The 18198-nt window shown below is 47.3% G+C and overlaps 1 protein-coding gene across 2 annotated transcripts; it reads right to left on the bottom strand.

The window, feature by feature from the left end:
- Positions 1–1782: 1782 nt before the first annotated feature.
- SULT1C2 (sulfotransferase family 1C member 2) lies at positions 1783–6735 on the bottom strand. 2 transcript variants are annotated; one of them, XM_081590539.1, is made up of 7 exons: positions 6588–6735; positions 6188–6313; positions 5437–5585; positions 4803–4929; positions 4267–4361; positions 3940–4120; positions 1783–1895 (listed from the first exon to the last, which is right to left on the bottom strand). In XM_081590539.1, exons 1-7 carry the CDS (start codon positions 6733–6735, stop codon positions 1783–1785), a joined length of 939 nt encoding a protein of 312 aa, XP_081446665.1. The 2 variants fall into 2 exon arrangements, with proteins under 2 accessions (XP_081446665.1, XP_081446666.1); XM_081590540.1 differs by having other exon boundaries at positions 5437–5534.
- Positions 6736–18198: the final 11463 nt, after the last annotated feature.

Below are 18198 nucleotides of genomic sequence, written 5' to 3'. Positions count from 1 at the left end.
TGTCCTTCTTTATCTCCTGGAGTTTGCTCAAACTCATGCCCATTGAACTGGTGATGCCGTCTAACCATTTTATCTTCTCGTAGTTTTTTTTCTACTTGCTTTAGGTGTAAGTTTAGATTGTTTATTTTGTGTTTCTCTCTTTTCTTGAGGTAAGCTTATATTGCTATAAACTTCCCTCTTAGAACTACTTTTGCTGCATCCCATAGGTTTTGGGTTGTTGTATTTTTGTTGTCATCTGTTTCCAGGTATTTTTTACTTTCCTTTCTGATTCTTCAGTGACTTGCTGGTTGTTTAGAAGTGTGTGGTTTAGCCTCCATGTGTTTGTGCTTTTTAGTTTTGTTTTTTTTTTTCCTGTAGTTGATACCTAGTCTTATAGAGTTGTGGTCAGAAAAGATAAGGGTGGGATGATTTGAGAGAGTAGCATTGAATCATATACAGTATCATATGTAAAACAGATAGCCAGTGGGAATTTGCTAGATGACACAGGTAACCCAAAGCTGATGCTCTGTGACAACCTACAGGGGTGGGATAAGGTGGGCTGTGGGAGGAAGGTTCAAGAGGGTGGGGACATACATATACCTGTGACTGATTCATGTTGATGTATGGCAGACACCATCACAATATCATAACTATCTTCCAATTAAAAACTCAGTAGTAACCAAACAATTGTTTAGAACTTCGGCCAATAGACCCTGCCCCGCTCTCCCCCCACCCCGTCCACAGCCCCATAAGAGTACTTTATCTCTGACATTGTTGAGAATTACCAGTGAAGGGTGGTAATGAAAAGTTAGAATTTCATTTGCCTTAATGCATCCTCACTGTTGGGTCTGCAGGTCAGTGTCCCCACCGCCTTCAGCTTTGGATGACAGAAGTTGGGACTAAAAGCTGGAAACTGGTGACCTGCCATATACCTGCTTTCCTGTGGTCATTCACCCTCATGCCATCCACTGGTGCTCAAGCACTTTCTGCACACATGTTCCAGGCCAGATGCTGCCTTAAGTGCTGGAGTGAATGTTGACTAAGATGTGGGACCAGACACAAAAGACTTTATGATCTAGTGTGGGTACAGACAAGTGAATTGCTGAGTGTGGACAGAGCAGCAGAGCTAACGTGGGAGCATGAAGGACCCAGCTGCTTACAGGGTCCCCAGAGGGCCTGGCATTTGGAGCGAGACTCTGGTGCCTCCAAATCTGACCACCATGTCTGGGCTGACACTTGATGCCACTCCCCTGTCTCCTAGGTCCCTCTTGCATTAAAATTCACTGCCTGAGCTCTCTGTTTCCTACGCAACTCAGCACCAGGACTCCTTGGGTCAGGCATTAGTATCTGGTCCCTCCCCTTTTCCCCTTCCCCTTTGTCCCAGGGAAGGATGTCAGAATGTGAACCCTCGGGACTGCCCACGGGACTGCCCATCCTCCACGTGTCCCTTCCTACAGTGACCAGGTGGGACCTGGGACCGAGCACAACTGGAGTTCCTGACGTCAGAGGTTTCATGCTCTCAGTAGAGATGTAGCCAAGTATTTGCATATGGACACTGAAGATATAATTATGCTACAGACTAGAGAACTAGGATGCACTTTCCAGAATAATGGAAATTTTAAAAGTCCTTGCAGTGTTCAAGTCTTGTATTTGACTTAGTTTATAAAGCCATCTAGTTTCTTACTTTGGAAAGAATGGTTGAAATGAGCACAGGGCTGGTGGATAGCCTGCTTTCTGAGGCTCTAGGGTCGGGATGAAGGATGAGGTTGTATCCCGGTAGCTTCCTCTTTATTGCTATTTGGCTCAGAGCTCTGTGCAGAAGTTGATTGAGGTTCCTTTCATCTTTTGCCTGTAGATTTCATCAAATCTCTCATTCTGAGCCACCGTGAAGTGGTTTTTCCAATCCCCCACAATTCCTGGAAGGCGAAAGCCCAGACTAGCGTCACTGCTTGGGAGTCCTGGTGACCCAAGTGAAGAAGGGATGTGTGCCTGCACACTGCCTCACCCACATCCCTGGCGGTACCCCTCCTCCTGCTCTTGGCTGAGATGCACCCCAGGGCACCTGATCAGAGGTCAGGGCCCCTAAATCAGAGGACGAACGACCCAAAGGAGCTGCAGCTGGGCCCCACTTGAGATCTGTTCACATGAAGGGCGACCACAGAGAAGTGAGAAAGCGTGCACTTCTAACACTCAGCCACTTGGGAGAATCTCCAAATGTCTAGTGAGTAAAAGACTCCAGATACAAGACAGTCTGCTGCCTGATTTGTTCAAGGGAGCCTGGGGTCAGGCACAATGGGTGTGGGGATAGGGACAAGCACAGGGAGTGTCTCTAGGAACAGAGATGGCCTGGAGAGGGGCAGGAGAAGGGACTTTGTGGGGAGGAAGATGTTTAAGGCTTGATTAGGGTGTTGGTTGCATATGTGCACTCATGTATCAAGTCTTGTTAAGTGTACGCTGCAGTTCACTGGAGGTAAGTTCCAGCCCAAAGGAAAAAGACTTGGGGGAAAAATATGAATGAGGTATATTTTTCACCCAACAGTAACTATGAAAATAACTTCAAAAGAGGGAAATACTCTTTGTCCTACCAGTGCTTCTTCTGGAAAATTATGCAAGAGAAGGAAGAGTATCAGAATGTGAGAACATAGACACAGAGTGGTTTGCTGGAGTGTGATTCACAAAGACAAGGACTGAAAACAGCCAGAGCTGAGAGTCTGTCTCTTGGGGAAGAGTTGATGAGTTACGATGCATCTGGACATGAGCCCCCAAACAGAGAGCTTTGTGGCCCCACCGTGCCCTTCCCTTGTGGCACATTTGAGACTCTAGTGAGGAATGTGTGTTGTGGGACCTGCCTGAGTTTTGTGGGGTTGGTCTCACTATGGTGCCTGTATGTCTGCAGAGCTGAGCGGAGGGGCTGTGGAGAGCTGGGCAGCTCACCAGATCCTTACCCGAGACTACCCAGGGAGAGAAGTGGATTTGCTTGGCTTGTTTCAGTAACAGGGAAGCTGTAGTAGACTGGAAAATGCAGCAAAAGAAATCCAGTTGTGTGTGAAGAAAGAAGAAGAAAAGAAGTTGCAAAGCGAAGGTCCCCACAGCTGAGACTGTGTTGATAAAACTGCTACAGAGGGGCTTCGGGGAGCAGGGTTTTGGTAAAGAGAACTTTTAAAATGCGAATTTATGTTTTTATAATCACATATATTACTTTTTAAATTAAACAGTGATAAAGGGTTTTATTTTTTCCCTTTGAAAAGATTGTGGTGTTGTTCTTGTTCAATTCCTAAGTCATGCTCAACTCTTGCGACCCCATGGACTGTAGCCTGCCAGGCTCCTCTGTCCATGGGGATTCTCCAGGCAAGAATACTGGAGTGGGTTGCCATTCCCTTCTCCAGGGGATCTTCCTGACCCAGAGATTGAACCCAGGTCTCCTGCATTGGTAGGAGGGTTCTTTACTGCTGAGCCACCTGGGAAGCCCCCATAAAAAACATCAGCCGGGCCAATTAGGATCCCTCTCTTGGGAATCGGAATGAAGAAGTATTATGGAAGGAGGTAGATCTGAGCAGTAGCTGCCGTTGAAAGTCACGCTGTTCGGCCATGATGAGACTGGGTGATGAGCAGAGACTGCGAAGCAGGAAGAAGGAACAACAGGCAGTGAGGCAGGAAGCTGGCTGGTGGAGAAAAGCCCTCATCTTGTGTATGTAGAACTTTGGAGCAAAGACCCAGAACTTGCTACTGCTGGAGTCCCAGGCCTCAGGCCAGGCATCCTCAGGACGTCTGGACTGGCCCCTGAAGGACCAGTGAGCTCTCCTCTCTGTGGGCCTCCAGCAGCAGGCATGATGCACGATGCACTGTCCTGGGACTGGTAAAGCCCAGCGCCCTCCTATCAGGAGGACAGGCGCCATGCTACCGGGCAGATAGAATACTTGGTTTACACCTATCTCTGTGCAGCCTGTGCAGCCCACCCACCTTTCCTCATGAAGGGGGAGATGGACTGGTCCAGGACGGTCTTGGGAGCTGTGGAACGGTTGGTCATGGGGTTTGCCTTCATCTTCTCAAACGTCGTCTCCTGGACAATGGTGTCCAGCACAGCTCCATCCAAGTTCTTCCCCATGAACTTCATCACCTTCTGAATTTCCTGCTTTGGGTCCTGTGGGGAGGGTAACACAGCAATGGAAGGACACATCATGTCAGAAGGTCACACTTGTTCCCTTGCAAGACCTGCAGCCTGGAAGCAGCCCAGGGTCTCTCAGAGCTGGGTCTGACATGGTCTCTACCCACATGGCCACTACTCACCCTCTTGATGTCCTCATAGAAGAGAAAGAGCATGCGGACGCTGTCTCTTAGCTCCCACCAGCCTCTCACATGCTCAAACCAGGACCCCCATGAGACTGTAAGACACAGAGAACACAGCAGAGAGCCCGTGCGGGGCCCTGCAAAGCCTTCCAATGCTCAGGGATGTGAATGACCTCAAGTGCATTGAAGAGAGAGGGAAACAGATTACCAGCCAGATACATCCATGAGTTGTGACCTGTTTGACGTGAAGAGTGAGGCGGAATGGGGCAGCCTCAGGGGAATTTATCCCAACCTGCCTACCAACGTGGCTTCACATATATTACCTGTCATCACAATGCCCTTATGATGGGATAGGGATGCTTTTGGAAAGGGGAGACCCTGCAGGTCGGGTGGCCAGGAATAAAAGCTTCCGGATCTGGTGGGGATGTCTGCTGGGGCCATGGGAGGACTCAGTGTCCTGGAGGGTCACGTGGTGTGTGGGCATCTGGCTGAGCTGCACTGCTGTGGGGGTGGAGAGATGGGAGGGGGCCCCCTACCTTTCCCACTGATGAAGGCTTCAAAGTACTGGTCCCAGGTGCCTGGGTCAGGAAGCATCCGGTTCATCCTCTGGAAGTGGTAGTAGGAAACCAGGCAGTCCTTGGCATTTCGAGCAACATACAAGAACTTGAGGGAAAGAGTATAGAGAGGGGGTGAGGTGGCATAGAGGGTGGTTTTCACAGGGTCACCAATGCTGAGCTATCCCAGGGTGCCCATGCCTGCTGCTTACCTGACCTGTGCTGCCCACACTCCCCGGGGTCCCTGCCTCCCTTCCTGCCTCCTCCCCACAAGGCAACTGATTCCTCGTGGCCCCCTTGATCTCCTAGAACAATCTTTATCCAGAAACCAGGGCCTCCCAACAGACAGAAGCTGTGATGGTGGCCGTGATGGCCCCCGAATGCTTTCATCCTGGTCTCCCTGGAGGTCAGCTTCATGGTAACAGTGTGGATACATTCTTGGCCTCACCGGCTCTATTGTTCCTGTGCTCAGGACCTCTGCTGTCTCCACCAAGCATCCCATGGGTTTCATCTCAACCGTGACCCTGGATCCTCAGCCCAGGAGATGGAGAAGCACACATGACGGAGGATGTTTGGGGTTGGAGCATTCGCCCCTTCCATCCTGAGATGTTGGTACCTTGCAGTTGCTTTCCCAGAAGGATGGGGGCAGCAGCTGGGCGGGGAGGTGGGTCCTCAGCACCCGGGGCCGGGGCATTGCTCTAGCCTTCTCCACACCTTTAAAGAGGTCGAAAGGAGGACCTTGTCCCACAAGCATCACAGAGGGACCTCTGTCCAGGGCTCTGTCCAGAGTGTCGGTCACCCGCCTACCTTTCTGTTCTTGAGGGCTTTCATGGTGAGACCATGGCCTTTATCTGAAGGTGGCGCACATGCTCTGCAGCTGCAGGAGCTCAGTTTGGGGATGAGGAGCTGAGTTCCAGGGGAGAGGGGTCCCAGAGCACAGGCCCCCATCCCCACTGACCTGCCTGGTGTGCTGGCTGTTTCCTTCCTCTCTGAGAACCGTGACTCTGATGGCCTACGGGTTCTGACTCCTACCCGCTCCCTTGAGACACCAACCCAGCACCTACTCTATGTGATCATCGTTTTATGGGTGGGGGAGGGTGTGTCCCTGAGATCAAGAAGGCACGACCTTCTCCCTAGAAGCAGCTGCTCCTGTGTGGGAATCAGATGCTGATGCAAATACCTCTGCATCCTTAAACCAACTGGACGATACTGTGATGAGGACACATGTCCTGGCGCCTGTGTCCAAACCCCCAGGAGGAGCTGGCAGGTGACCCTGGGCTCTGGGAGATGACCTGTCAGTCAATGCAGGGTCACTAATCCTAACCAGGGCCCTGGCCGGGGGCAGGACATCAGGGAGGAGCACTCACCGGAGGGCTGGGGTGGCCGGGCCCACTCGAGGAATGGGTGGCGGTGTTGGATGTCCACCCGCTGACACTTGTCCACATCCCCACTCTGCTCAATCAAGTCCACAATTTCCTGGATCCACGTGGTCCCTGCGGCCAGGTGAAGGGATGAGAGGCAGAAACCAGTCAGACAACTGTCTCCTGTACCCTGGTAGACTGATGGGTGTTTAGGTCAACCTCTCCCCCACCCAAGGGCCCACAGCCCAGCAGGTGGCCCCCCAAACTGTAAGCCAATAAATCCAGGGGCTCAAGCTCCCTGAGGAGCCTGTCCTTGGGGCAGGAGAGCAGGGCCCTCTGACCCTCACAGGCATCCCTCCAGGGTCTCCTGACCCGAAGGGAGTCTGCTGACCCGGCCCACGGCCACCTGACTTAGGGTAGGTACAGATGAGGAGGTCGTCCGGCTGGGCCTGGAAGCCCTGGATTTGGTGCCAGTTGTCCACGATGGCGGCCGGCAGGGGGATCCCTGCCACCTCCCCCAGTGAGGGCTCTGTCCCCACCATGGTCAGGGCCATAGAGTCTGGGGATGAGACGGCAGTCCCTATGGGCAGAGAATAAAGGAGGTTTCTGAAAAATTGTGGTTCAATACTCTTAACATGAGATTTACCTTTTTATCCGCTTGTAAGTACAAGCTCATTGTTGTTCAACCATCACCAACATCATCTCCAGAATGTCTTATCTTCCCAAAGTGAAATCACCCATTAAACACTAATTCCTCATCCCCTCCCCTGTCCCCAGCCCTCACTAGTCTATGCTGTGTCTCTGTGGACCTGACTCCTCCAGGGACCTCACACAAGGGGAATCAGACAGTGCTTGTCCACTGAGGACCTGCCATAATGTCCTCAAGATCCATCCATGTTGTAGCAGGTGTCAGAATTTCCTTCATTTCTGAGAGTGAATTCACCCTCAGAAAGCACTGCATTTCATTTATTTGTTTATTTTTGGCTGAGTACCAATTTATTATGTAAAAAATGAACATTGTTCATGTACAAGCTCAACAGCTAGTTAGAAGATACGGTGGTAGAAAAGATCTTGTTTACAACAGCAGAAAAGAAAAATCCAGATATAAATTTATACATATAAATACATTATGTATATAAACACAGGTATTGAGTTTCACAAAGTATCTATAAGATATAATTTTTTTATGTGGACCATTTTTAAAGATGTCTATTGAATTTGTTACAATATTGCTGTTTTACATTTTGTCTTTTTTTTTTTTTTTTGGCTTCGAGGCATGTGAAATCTTAGTTCTCTGACCAGAGATTGAACTCGAACCCACATCAAAGATGAAATCTTCATCACTGGACTATCAGGGAAGTCACTATAAATCTTTGTTCATATAAATAAATGAAATTTTTCGTTCCCCTGAGGTGCAGAGGAAAAAAAAAGAAAATACGTAAATAAGTGGAAAGACAATTGTATAGAAAATCTCAACATCAGAGATTTAACACATTCCCAGTAAAAATAACAATAGAACTGTTTGTAACCAAACAAGATGATGAGGACCGAATTTTATTCATTCATTCATGCATGGACCCTTCCAACTTTTAATTGTTGAGAATGAAGCTGCTACGAACATGGGTGTACAATTAGCTCTTCAAGACTCTGCTTTTAGTCCTTTTGGGTGAATACCCCAAAGTGGGATTGCTGGACCATTTGTGAGTCTATGTTCACTCTTCTGAGGACCTGCCATCCTGTTGCCCACAGCAGCTGCACTTTCACATCCCCACCAGCAGTCTATGAGGTTTCCAATTTCTTTTCATCCTTACCAGCAACACTTGTTATTCTCTGTTTGTCTGTAGTTTTTTAAATTTAATAGTAGCCACTACAGAGCGTGAGGCGACGTCTCGTTGTGCTTTTGGGTTTCATTTCCCCCAAATGTGCTCATTTGTCATTTGTGTGTTTCCTCTGCAGAATGTCTATTTAATTTCTTTGTCCGATTTAGAATCAGGTTGCTTGTTTTTTGTTGTTCTATTGAAAGTCTTTTTTTTTTTTTGCAATTTATATGATAATGGACTTTATTCTGGTTTCAATCTCAAAATGTAATGACAGACACCTATGCTCGATGATAATGCTAACTTTTTTTTTTTACACAAAATTATTTATTTATTTTAATTTTTAATTTTAACTTTATTTTAATTGGAGGTTAATTAGTTTACAATATTGTTGTGGTTTTGCCATATATTCACATGAATCAGCCAGGGTTTTACATGTGTTCCCCATCTTGACCCTCCCTCCCACCTCCCTCCCTATCCCATCTCTCAGGGTCATCCCAGTGTACCAGCCCTGAGCACCCTGCCTCATGCATCGAACTTGGACTGGCGATCTATTTCACATATGATAATATACATGTTTCAATGCTGTTCTCTCAAATCATCCCACCCTCGCCTTCTCCCAGAGTCCAACAGTCTGTTCTTTACATCTGTATCTCTTTTGCTGTCTCATATATAGGGTCATCATTACCATCTTTCTAAATTCCATATATATGCGTTAATATACTGTATTGGTGCTTTTCTTTCTGACTTACTTAGCCTGTATAATAGGCTCCAGTTTCATCCACCTCATTAGAACTGACTCAAATGCATTCTTTTGAATGGCTGAGTAATATTCCATTGTGTATATGTACAACAGCTTTCTTATCCATTCGTCTGCTGATGGACATCTAGGTTGCTTCCACATCCTGGCTACTGTAAACAGTGCTGCGATGAACATTGGGGTACACGTGTCTCTTTCAATTCTGGTTTCCTCGGTGTGTATACCCAGAAGTGGGATTGCTGGGTCATATGGTAGTTCTATTTCCAGCTTTGAAAGAGTCTTAAATGCATGAAATGAGAAAGGCAGGAGGAGCTGCCACTGTTTCCTAGGATAGCTGGCTACTGTGATTCCAGAGGTGTTGTCTGCTGCCACTAGGGACACTGGCAATAGAATCTAACAGTCACTGGATACTTAGATTCACATGTGCTCGACTGAATGCCGTATACTTGTTAACTCATTCTGACTCTTGAATAAAATGAAAAGGTCCTTCCAGGATAGTTAGGGAATTTGGAATGGAAATGTACACACTGCCATATTTAAAATGGATGACTAACAAGGACATACTGTATAGCACATGGAACTCTGTTCAATGTTATGTGGCAGCCTGGATGGGAAGGGAGTTTGGGGAGAATGGATACATGTATATGTATGACTGAGTCCCTTTGCTATTCACCTGAAACTATCACATTTTTAGTCGACTATACCCCAGTACAAAATAAAAAGTTTAAAAGAAATGAAAGGCAGGAGAAGCTGCCTTCTCTTCCTGTCATCTTCTTCCTGAAGATGTGCCTATAAATGGTTATTGGGAATTGAGAGAGGGGCTGGTGCAGCCCCTCCAGGGAGCTGGTGGGAGGCTAGTGCTCACCACATCCAGGCCTGTCGTTAAGGGGTTCCTGACCTCAGAGCAAGTCCAGCCCTTCAGAATGGAGACTGAGGGGCAGCTGTGTTTGCAAAGTGTCAGAGAAGGTACAGTTTGGACAAAAGTCCTGAGATTATGATGGGTTTCAGGAGGGAGGAGGGACGAGAACAAAGCTTCTAATGGGCCTTTCACAGTAGGTCTTCTACAAACTTTTCTCTTTTAATTTATAAATGAATCAAGGATTTATTAGGAAGGAGTGTTAACAACCTCACACAAGTGAGGCTGCTCAGAGCCTGGTGAACAACAATACTTGCTCAGGAATGCAGCCAAAGCCTGCCTGGTAATCCCACATTACCTCATTAAGAATTACCTCTTATATGTTAAAAAAAACAAAGTATGTATACATATGCTTAACAGAATCACTTTGCTGTGCAGCAGAAATTAACACATTGTAAACCAATTACAATTCAGTTATCAAAAAGAATTACTAGGATTTCCTTGGTGGTCCAGTGGTTAAGAATATGCCTGCCAATGCATGGGACATAGGTTCAATCCCTGGTCCAGGAAGATTCCACACGCTAAGAGGCAACTAAGCCCACTTGCTACAGCTACTGAAGCCCATGTGCTCTAGAGCCTGTGCTTCGCAACAAAAGAAGCCACTGCCATGATAAGCCTGCATACAGCAGCTAAAGAGTAGCCCCTGCTCACCACAACTAAAGAAAGCCTGTGCACAACAGTGAAGACAAGTGCAACCAAAAATAAAAAAAAGAACTACTCTTGTTTTTTCATTATGAGTATAAACATATATGTTACATAAAATTTAAAATAAGCCCATATACACAAGAAAAAAAATCTATTGCATGAGTTCTATTATTTTTATATATTTCTTTTTCAAATATATGTATTGTGTTAGGCAGAATAATAGCCCCAAAAGTGTTCAGTTCAGTTCATTTCAGTCGCTCAGTCATGTCTGACTCTTTGCGACCCCATGAACCGCAGCACACCAGGCCTCCCTGTCCATTACCAACTGCCGGAGTCTACCCAAACCCATGTCCATTGAGTCGGTGATGACATCCAGCCATCTCATCCTCTGTTGTCCCTTTCTCCTCCTGCCCTCAATCTTTCCCAGCATCAGAGTCTTTTCAAATGAGCCAGCTCTTCGCAACTGGGTGTTGTTTTTGTTTTAACTCCATTCCTTCATTCTTTCTGGAGTTATTTCTCCACTGATCTCCAGTAGCATATTGGGCACCTACCGACCTGGGGAGTTCATCTTTCAGTGTCCTATCTTTTTGCCTTTTCATACTGTTCATGGGGTTCTCAAGGCAAGAATACTGAAGTGGTTTGCCATTCCTTTCTCCATTGGACCACATTCTGTCAGACCTCTCCACCATGACCCGTCCATCTTGGGTGGCCCCACATAGCATGGCTTAGTTTCATTGAGTTAGACAAGGCTGTGGTCCATGTGATCAGATTGGCTAGTTGTCTGTGATTGTGATTTTAGTCTGTCTACCCTCTGATGCCCTTTCTCAGTGCCTACCGTCTTACAGATGTCTGAGTCTTAATTCCTGATCCTTTCACTGTCTGGTGAAGGGACTTTGCAGATGGAATTAGGGTTAAGGATATGAAGGCCATAGGCTCGTCCTGGGTTATGTGGGGCAGAGGGGCTAACGTGACCCCAAGGATGGGTAGAAGAGGGCTGGAGGCATGGAAAAGCCAGTTGAGGGATGCAGTAGCCCAGGAGGCCAGAGAGACTCAAAGCCTAGCAGGACACCCAGGCCACCCCTGACCTGAAGTGGGAGGGGACAGGAGCCCAAGGACGGTCCCAAGGAGCTGAGAAGGACCCCCAGCCAAAAGTGCAGGGACGCGGACCTTGGCCAATGGTTACAGTGGCTGAATTCTGCTGACAGAAAGCAAGAGCGAGCCAGTGCTCCCAGGACCTGCAGGAAGGGTCATCGTCCTGCTGGCGCTGTGGTTCCTCCCAGAGACTCCTGCTTGGAGCTCTCACTTCCAAAATCATCAGATGATGTGTGTGTGTCCTCTCAAGTGGCCGAGTTTGTGGTGCTCTGTCTCTGTGACAATGGCATTCACTCACTTGTCATGATTGTAGATGGATGCCGTCCCTACCAGGTTCATGTGCTGAAGCCCTAACCTCCAGGGCCTCAGTGTGTGACTGCATTTGCAGACAAGACTTTAAGGAGGTGACTGAGTTAAGGTGAGGCCAGTAGGGTGGCCCTCATCCAACCTGGGTGTGTTCTTGTTAGAGCTGGAGATTAAAGCCAGGGCTGCCGCTGCCCAGAGTGATGGCTGGGTGAAGAACAGCCTGCGCACCCAGGAGAGAGACCTTGGGAGAGATCAGGCCGGCCACACCCGGGCCCTCTACCTCCAGAGCTGTGACAAAACAACTTTCTGTTGTGTAACCTGCTTAGTCTGTGGTGTGTGGTTACGACAGCCCAAAGGGGCTATGACAAAGGCTTTTGCTGAAGCTTTGAAAACAACCATTTATTTTGAAAACATAAATGGAGGGAAAGAGTAAATGGTTCATCCTGACTTTCCTATATAACTGTCCTGCTGAATACCTAATAGCAGATAAAAGAAGTTTCTCTTCATAGGATCATTCTAGCCAATAGATGAATAATAAATTATAGAATTGTAATGTTGCCTTGCAGCCCAAAATGGTGAAAGAAGCTAGGCATTTAACATTCGTGGTTTCTGACATCCCGGAAAGAAAGACAAGCAGACACTGCACCCCTTGGTGATGGACATGGATCCTACAACATGGTTCTGCCCCAAACATGAACCCGATTAACCCTCAAAATCCAGCACCAACAATATCTCTACTTTTTTAGGTTCGTGAGAATTCTTTCTGGCTTGAGCTAATCAGTCCTGTCTATATAGCCACACCTACATTACTAACAGTAAAGATTAAAAAAGTAAACCAAGGAGTTAAGTAAAGCATTTCTTTTGAGCCATATCCTTACCTTCAAATCTCAGCTGAAAATCAGAGCCCAGAGGCTGGACCAAGGGTCAGTGAGCTCAGAGGGCACTTCTCAAGAATGTGGCCAGCTGCCCGAATGGCAACTGCCAAGGCTCAAATTACCTGAGTCAGGTCCTAGAGCCTGCAGGAGGTGGGGACCTTGTGGGGGGCTTACATCCCGCACGTGGTAACCTGGGACTTTTTGATGTCAGGGGTACAAGCAGCTGCCCCAGAATTGCCATGAAGGCACATTGATTATTTGTTAGTCAAAGTTATTTAAGAAACAGGAGATAAAAGAAAGATACTGACTCACTCTGTCCCCCTTAAAGATAAATCTCCCAGGTGAAGGGCTCCCCACTTTCCTGTATAAGAGGAAGAAGCATCCTTACCCCCAGAGACTGGGACTCAGGGCCAAGAAGGCTGTGTAAATAAACCTACTTCCTTCTTTCTGATGGTGATAACTTTATCATCAATTTACCCCAAGCCCCAAACTCTTTCTCTGTCATTCACAAATTTGTTTGTCATTCACAAATTTGTTTCTTTGTCTAAAGGTGTAAAAGCTGTCTATTTGTCACTTCTTCAGGTCTCATATTTCTATGGGCTCCTGTGTGTAAAAATTAAATTAGTTTTTTCTCCTGTTAACCTGTCTTATGGGCTTCCCTTGTGGCTTAGATGGTAAAGAATCTGCCTGCAGTGTGGGAGACCTGGATTCCATCCCTGGTTTGGGAAGATCCCCTGGAGGAGGGCATGGCAACCCACTCCAGTATTCTTGCCTGGAGAATCCCCATGGGCAGAGGAGCCTTGCGGGCTACAGTCCATGGGGTTACCAAGAGTTGGATATGACTAAATGACTAAGCTCACAGCACACAACCTGTCTTATGTCAAGAGAATGATGAGACTGGCTCCTGTTTTTCAGTTGGGATTATTTTACCTTAATCCTGGGTGAGATGGGGGCCAGTTGCCATGATTTTTCTGCTCCCTTTTAGCTAATTGACAGGATTCTTATTACCTTAACTGAGAGCTCTGCAATTCCATGATTGGACTTTTAAGACTGAAGTATAATTGACATGCAATGTTACATTAGTCTCATCGTAATTGTGTTTTGATTTTGGTTCAATGCTCTAGCATAACAGGGGCTCCGTGATGGAGTGGAGGGAAGCAGGACCTTTCCAAGACTGTTCCACAGGATGTACGGCTCCTCATCCTATGCCATAAACTACATGTTCACGGCATTGTACAACATGGGTGGACCTTGAGGGCATTGTGTGGAGTCAGGTAAGACACACAAAGACGAATGCTGTATGGAATCACTTCATGTGGAATTTTTAAAAAACGTCGAACTCACAACAGAGTCAAAGTGTAAAATGGTGGTGCCAGGAGGAATAGGGAGATGCTGGTCAAAAGATACAAACTCCCAGTTAAAAGAGGAATGTGTGTGCTAGTTGCGGCACTTGTGTTCGACTCTTTGCAACCCCATGGACTGTAGCCTGCCAGGCTCCCCTGTCTATGGGATTTCCTAGGCAAGAATACTGGAGTGGTTTGCCATGCCCTCCTCCAGTGGATCTTCCCAACCCAGGGATCGAACCTGCATCTCTTATGTCTCCTGTATTGACAGGTGGGTTCTTTATCACTAGTACTACCTGGGAAGCCCATAAATTGTGGGATTTAATGCAGAGCATGGTGACTAGAGTTAACAATACTTGTCATATACTTGAAAGTATATAATAAACGTTCTCACAGCAAAGAAGTAATTGTAATTATGTGACACTCTGGTATTTTGTGATGTGTACTTGTGTCAAATGGACACGTTCTATACCTTAAACTTACACCATGTAACATACTAATTATATATGAACACATTTAGAAAGTAAGTTAAAAAATAATCTTTCATTAGTCAAGCTCATCTAAATGTGTTCTTGCTTTGTAAGGGCTAAAAATCCCACCCCCTTCCAAATTAATACCATTTTGTTTTCAATGTTTTAATCCATTTCATCTGAAGGACTAACTGAAGGAAGAGTCCATCCTCTTTGCGTTTTTATTACTCACAGTTGGCGTCTCCAGGCAGGCAGACTGGGGACTGGGTCCTGGTTTGGCAGAGGGAGACTTGAGCACCCCGCCGGCCGTCTGAGCTCAGCTGAGGACGGACAGCAGGAGTCCAGTCACCTTGGACCTCTCCTCGAGGCACATGGCCGCTGCCTGGGCCTGACACAGCTTCCTTGTCCAGGGACTGGCCTCCTCCCATCAGGGCTCTGACTCAACATTTACTCTTGATAGCACTGACACATCTGGTACAGAGCCAGGCTTCTGTCCTCTGGGGACCAGTGGCCACCACCTTGTCTCCAGTGTCAGGGGATGGGACTGAGAGCACAGTTTTGTGGACATCAGGCCACAGCAAGAGGACGAGCCTTCTCTCCAGTTCCTGTGAGACTTAAGGGGCCACTGGAGATGACTGTTAGTTTGAATACTTGCTCCTGGAACTTCTATAAGCTTTTATAAAGATGCCAAGTGTTGGGGGATGGGGTGGCAGGGGAAGCTGGAGATTCTGTACAAAGATGAGGGGCCCTCAGAAACCAAAGAGAGAGAACAAAAAGAGGTACTGAGATTCTGTAGTAGACTAGGGGCTGCCATCACCATCAGTCCATCATCCATCCATCCTTCAGCCATTCATGCACCCATCTATCATCCATCTTCCCATCCTTCCTTCCATCCATCCATCAATCATCTGTTCATCTATCATCCATCCACCCACCCATCCATCCATTCATGCACCTATCATTCATTTGTCCATCCATCCATCCATCATCCATCCATCTATCATTCATCCACCCACCCATCTGTCCATCATCTGTCCATCCATCCATTCATCATCCATCCATTCATTCTTGCACCCATCTATCATCCAACCATCCACCCATCTGTCCATCCATCCATCCATTCACGTACCCATCTATCAGCCATCTGTCCATCCATCCATCCCTCCATCCATCTACATGGAAGGTGAGGAAGAGGGAGTCTGGATCCAGGAGGCCCTGTGGGGTGTCTCAGCGTCACTATGCCCCATGCTCAAGGTCAATGGAAAACAACAACAACCCTTCCCAGGAGGACAGCTCATGGCCCAGACCCTTCAGCATGGAACCCTGAGGCCCCAGGTCAGAATCATGGCAGTGAGCTGCTCGCTGGAGGCAAAGGGGCACTGGAGTGGGTGGTGGGAGGGGCAGTTAACAGAGACAAGGGCTGTGGTCAGCAGATGAGTTCCTCCTTATTGTGTTATGTGTGTGTTTACATACAAATATCCTTATTTCCTTCCCTCTTGTGTCCTTTATCATGTAACATATGATGCATTGACTTTTCATCATACTATTTATGTATTCATTTTATATTATAACATCAGTTTGAGCAAGCTCCGGAGTTGGTGATGGACAGGAAAGCCTGGTGTGCTGCAGTCAGTGGGGTCACAAAGAGTCAGACATGACCGAGAGACTGAACTGAACTGAACATCAAAGTATATAAGTTATGGGAGATCAAGGAGAAAAATGCCCAGGAAAGCCATGCTTCCATGAACAGAGGTGGACCTGAGGGGCAGTAGATGGTGTGTGAGGATGGGGTGGGGATGAAGCGAGAGGGACTTAGGCTAAAAACATCTCCAAGTCTGAGGGGCCAGAGGTCGGACAGTGAGACTGTCTCCCTAGAAGCTGGAAATACAACAGCCCTGGAGAAGGTTGGGGGTATGGGAGTGATCCACAGAGAGGTGGCATTTAGAGTTTTGGAAGTGAGTGGAGTGTGTATTCACTTTGAATTCCAAATCTATAGGCTCCAGGTGCAGGATGCTTAGAAGGGTTGGCTGCCTGTAGTCTTTAGTCTTCTCCTTACAAAGGAGCCCAGTGTCTCAAAAAGAAATGTATTAATCAACACGTTAATGTATTAATCACACGTGCGTGCATGGTCACTTGCTCAGTCATGTCTGACTCTGCGACCCTATGGACTGTAGCACCTCTGCCCAGGAGATTCTCCAGGCAAGAATACTGGAGTGGGTTGCTGTGCCTCCTCCAGGGAATCTTCCTGACCCAGGGATTGAACCTGTGTCTCTTATGTCTCCTGCATTGGCAGGTGGGTTCTTTACCACTAGCACCACTTGAGAAGCCCCATTAATCAACTCCAATATAAAATAAAAAGGTAAGCAAAATAAGTGTTTGGTGGAATTCACCTGTGGAGAATAGAAAAGCAAATGCCCGGGGACTAGTTGACGGTGGTACCTGCTCTCGTAAGCTTGCGGGAGAAGCAAAGTCAGTTCCTGAGCACTCGAGATATGGAGGAACCCAGCCCTGCTGATGGCTGACACACTGGTCACGATTTCCAGAAACAATGCTGACGTCCAGGGCCTCTCACTGGAAGTGGACACTCTTCCTGTGTGAAGATTGTTCAGATTGCTTCACGATTTCAAAGTGGTTTTTTCAATTTTAGATCCATGTAGAGAAAACTGTTTTCCCAGGTGGCTCATTGGTAAAGAATCTGCCCTCCAATGCAGGAGATGCAGAACATGTGGGTTCAAACCCTGCGTTGGGAAGATCCCCTGGAGGAGGGCATGGCAACCCAGGCCAATATTCTTACCTGGAGAATCCCATGGAGAGAGGAGTCTGGTGGGGTGTAGTCCATGGGGTTGCAAAGAGTCGAACATGACTGAGAAACTAACACTTTCACAGACATAACTGCACACCAACCTGAATGCCCCAAGGCTGTTTATGAAGAAACATCTTCAGAAAACTAAACATGCTTCTGGGGGTTGAGGGGCTCTCAAACCTCAGTGTGAATTCTCATGGCATGGGGACATTCACCTCCGTCTTCTCCAGGTGCTGTATCTCAGTCCCTTGGCTCAGACCTAACCTGAGTCTGTGCCCCTCCCCCCATCACAGCAGGGCTTGTGCCCTGAGTAGGGGACGTGCTATCCTGGGACCCCCATCGGCTGGGCCTCCTCCCTCTGCCCCAGGGGGAGTGGGTTCCCCGTGGTTCCACCTGAGAGGCCATGTGTTGGGGAGCAGGCACACACACACACAGGATTATCTGTCCTGTGGTTAATGATTTGCACACTTGCTTAGAAGGTGAAAGACCACAGGCTGCAGACAGGGCTGACTCAGGTCCTTGGAGGAGGAGGTGGCTCTCTGTACCTGACATGAAAGTGGCACGCCTACAGAGGGAAATTTCCCAACTTTATTTTTTTTAATTGTTTTTTGACACATCTATTTTTTTTTCTTTCTTTCTTTTTTTTTTATTAAATAAATTTATTTATTTTAGTTGGGGGCTAATTACTTTACAATATTGTAGTAGTTTTTGCCATACATTGACATGAATCAGCCATGGGTTTACTTGTGTTCCCCTTCCTGGACCCCCCTCCCACCTCCCTCCCCATCCCATCCCTCTGGGTCATCCCAGTGGGCATACACATTGAGGAAACCAGACTTGAAAGAGACGCGTGTACCCCAATGTTCATCGCAGCACTGTTTACAATAGCCAGGACATGGAAGCAACCTAGATGTCCATCAGCAGATGAACGGATAAAGAAGCTGTGGTATATATACACAATGGAATATTACTCAGCCATTAAAAAAATAC

This window comes from Giraffa tippelskirchi, chromosome 4, assembly GCF_054371585.1.
Source record: "Giraffa tippelskirchi isolate mGirTip1 chromosome 4, T2T-mGirTip1v1.2.pri, whole genome shotgun sequence".
NCBI classification, from domain to species: Eukaryota; Metazoa; Chordata; class Mammalia; order Artiodactyla; family Giraffidae; genus Giraffa; species Giraffa tippelskirchi.
The sequence above is the reverse complement of the archived record's forward strand: the minus strand, read 5'-3'. Positions and strand labels throughout refer to the sequence as shown.

Coding starts and splice junctions, on each gene's coding strand:
- SULT1C2 (XM_081590539.1), bottom strand. CDS start 6,735: ATGGCCCTGACCATGGTGGGGACAGAGCCCTCACTGGGGGAGGTGGCA. Junction 6,314..6,587: donor CTGTACCTACCCTAAGTCAG/GTGGCCGTGGGC, acceptor ACCTGGCCGCAG/GGACCACGTGGATCCAGGAA. Junction 1,896..3,939: donor CTCCCCCTTCATGAGGAAAG/GTGGGTGGGCTG, acceptor TTCGCCTTCCAG/GAATTGTGGGGGATTGGAAA.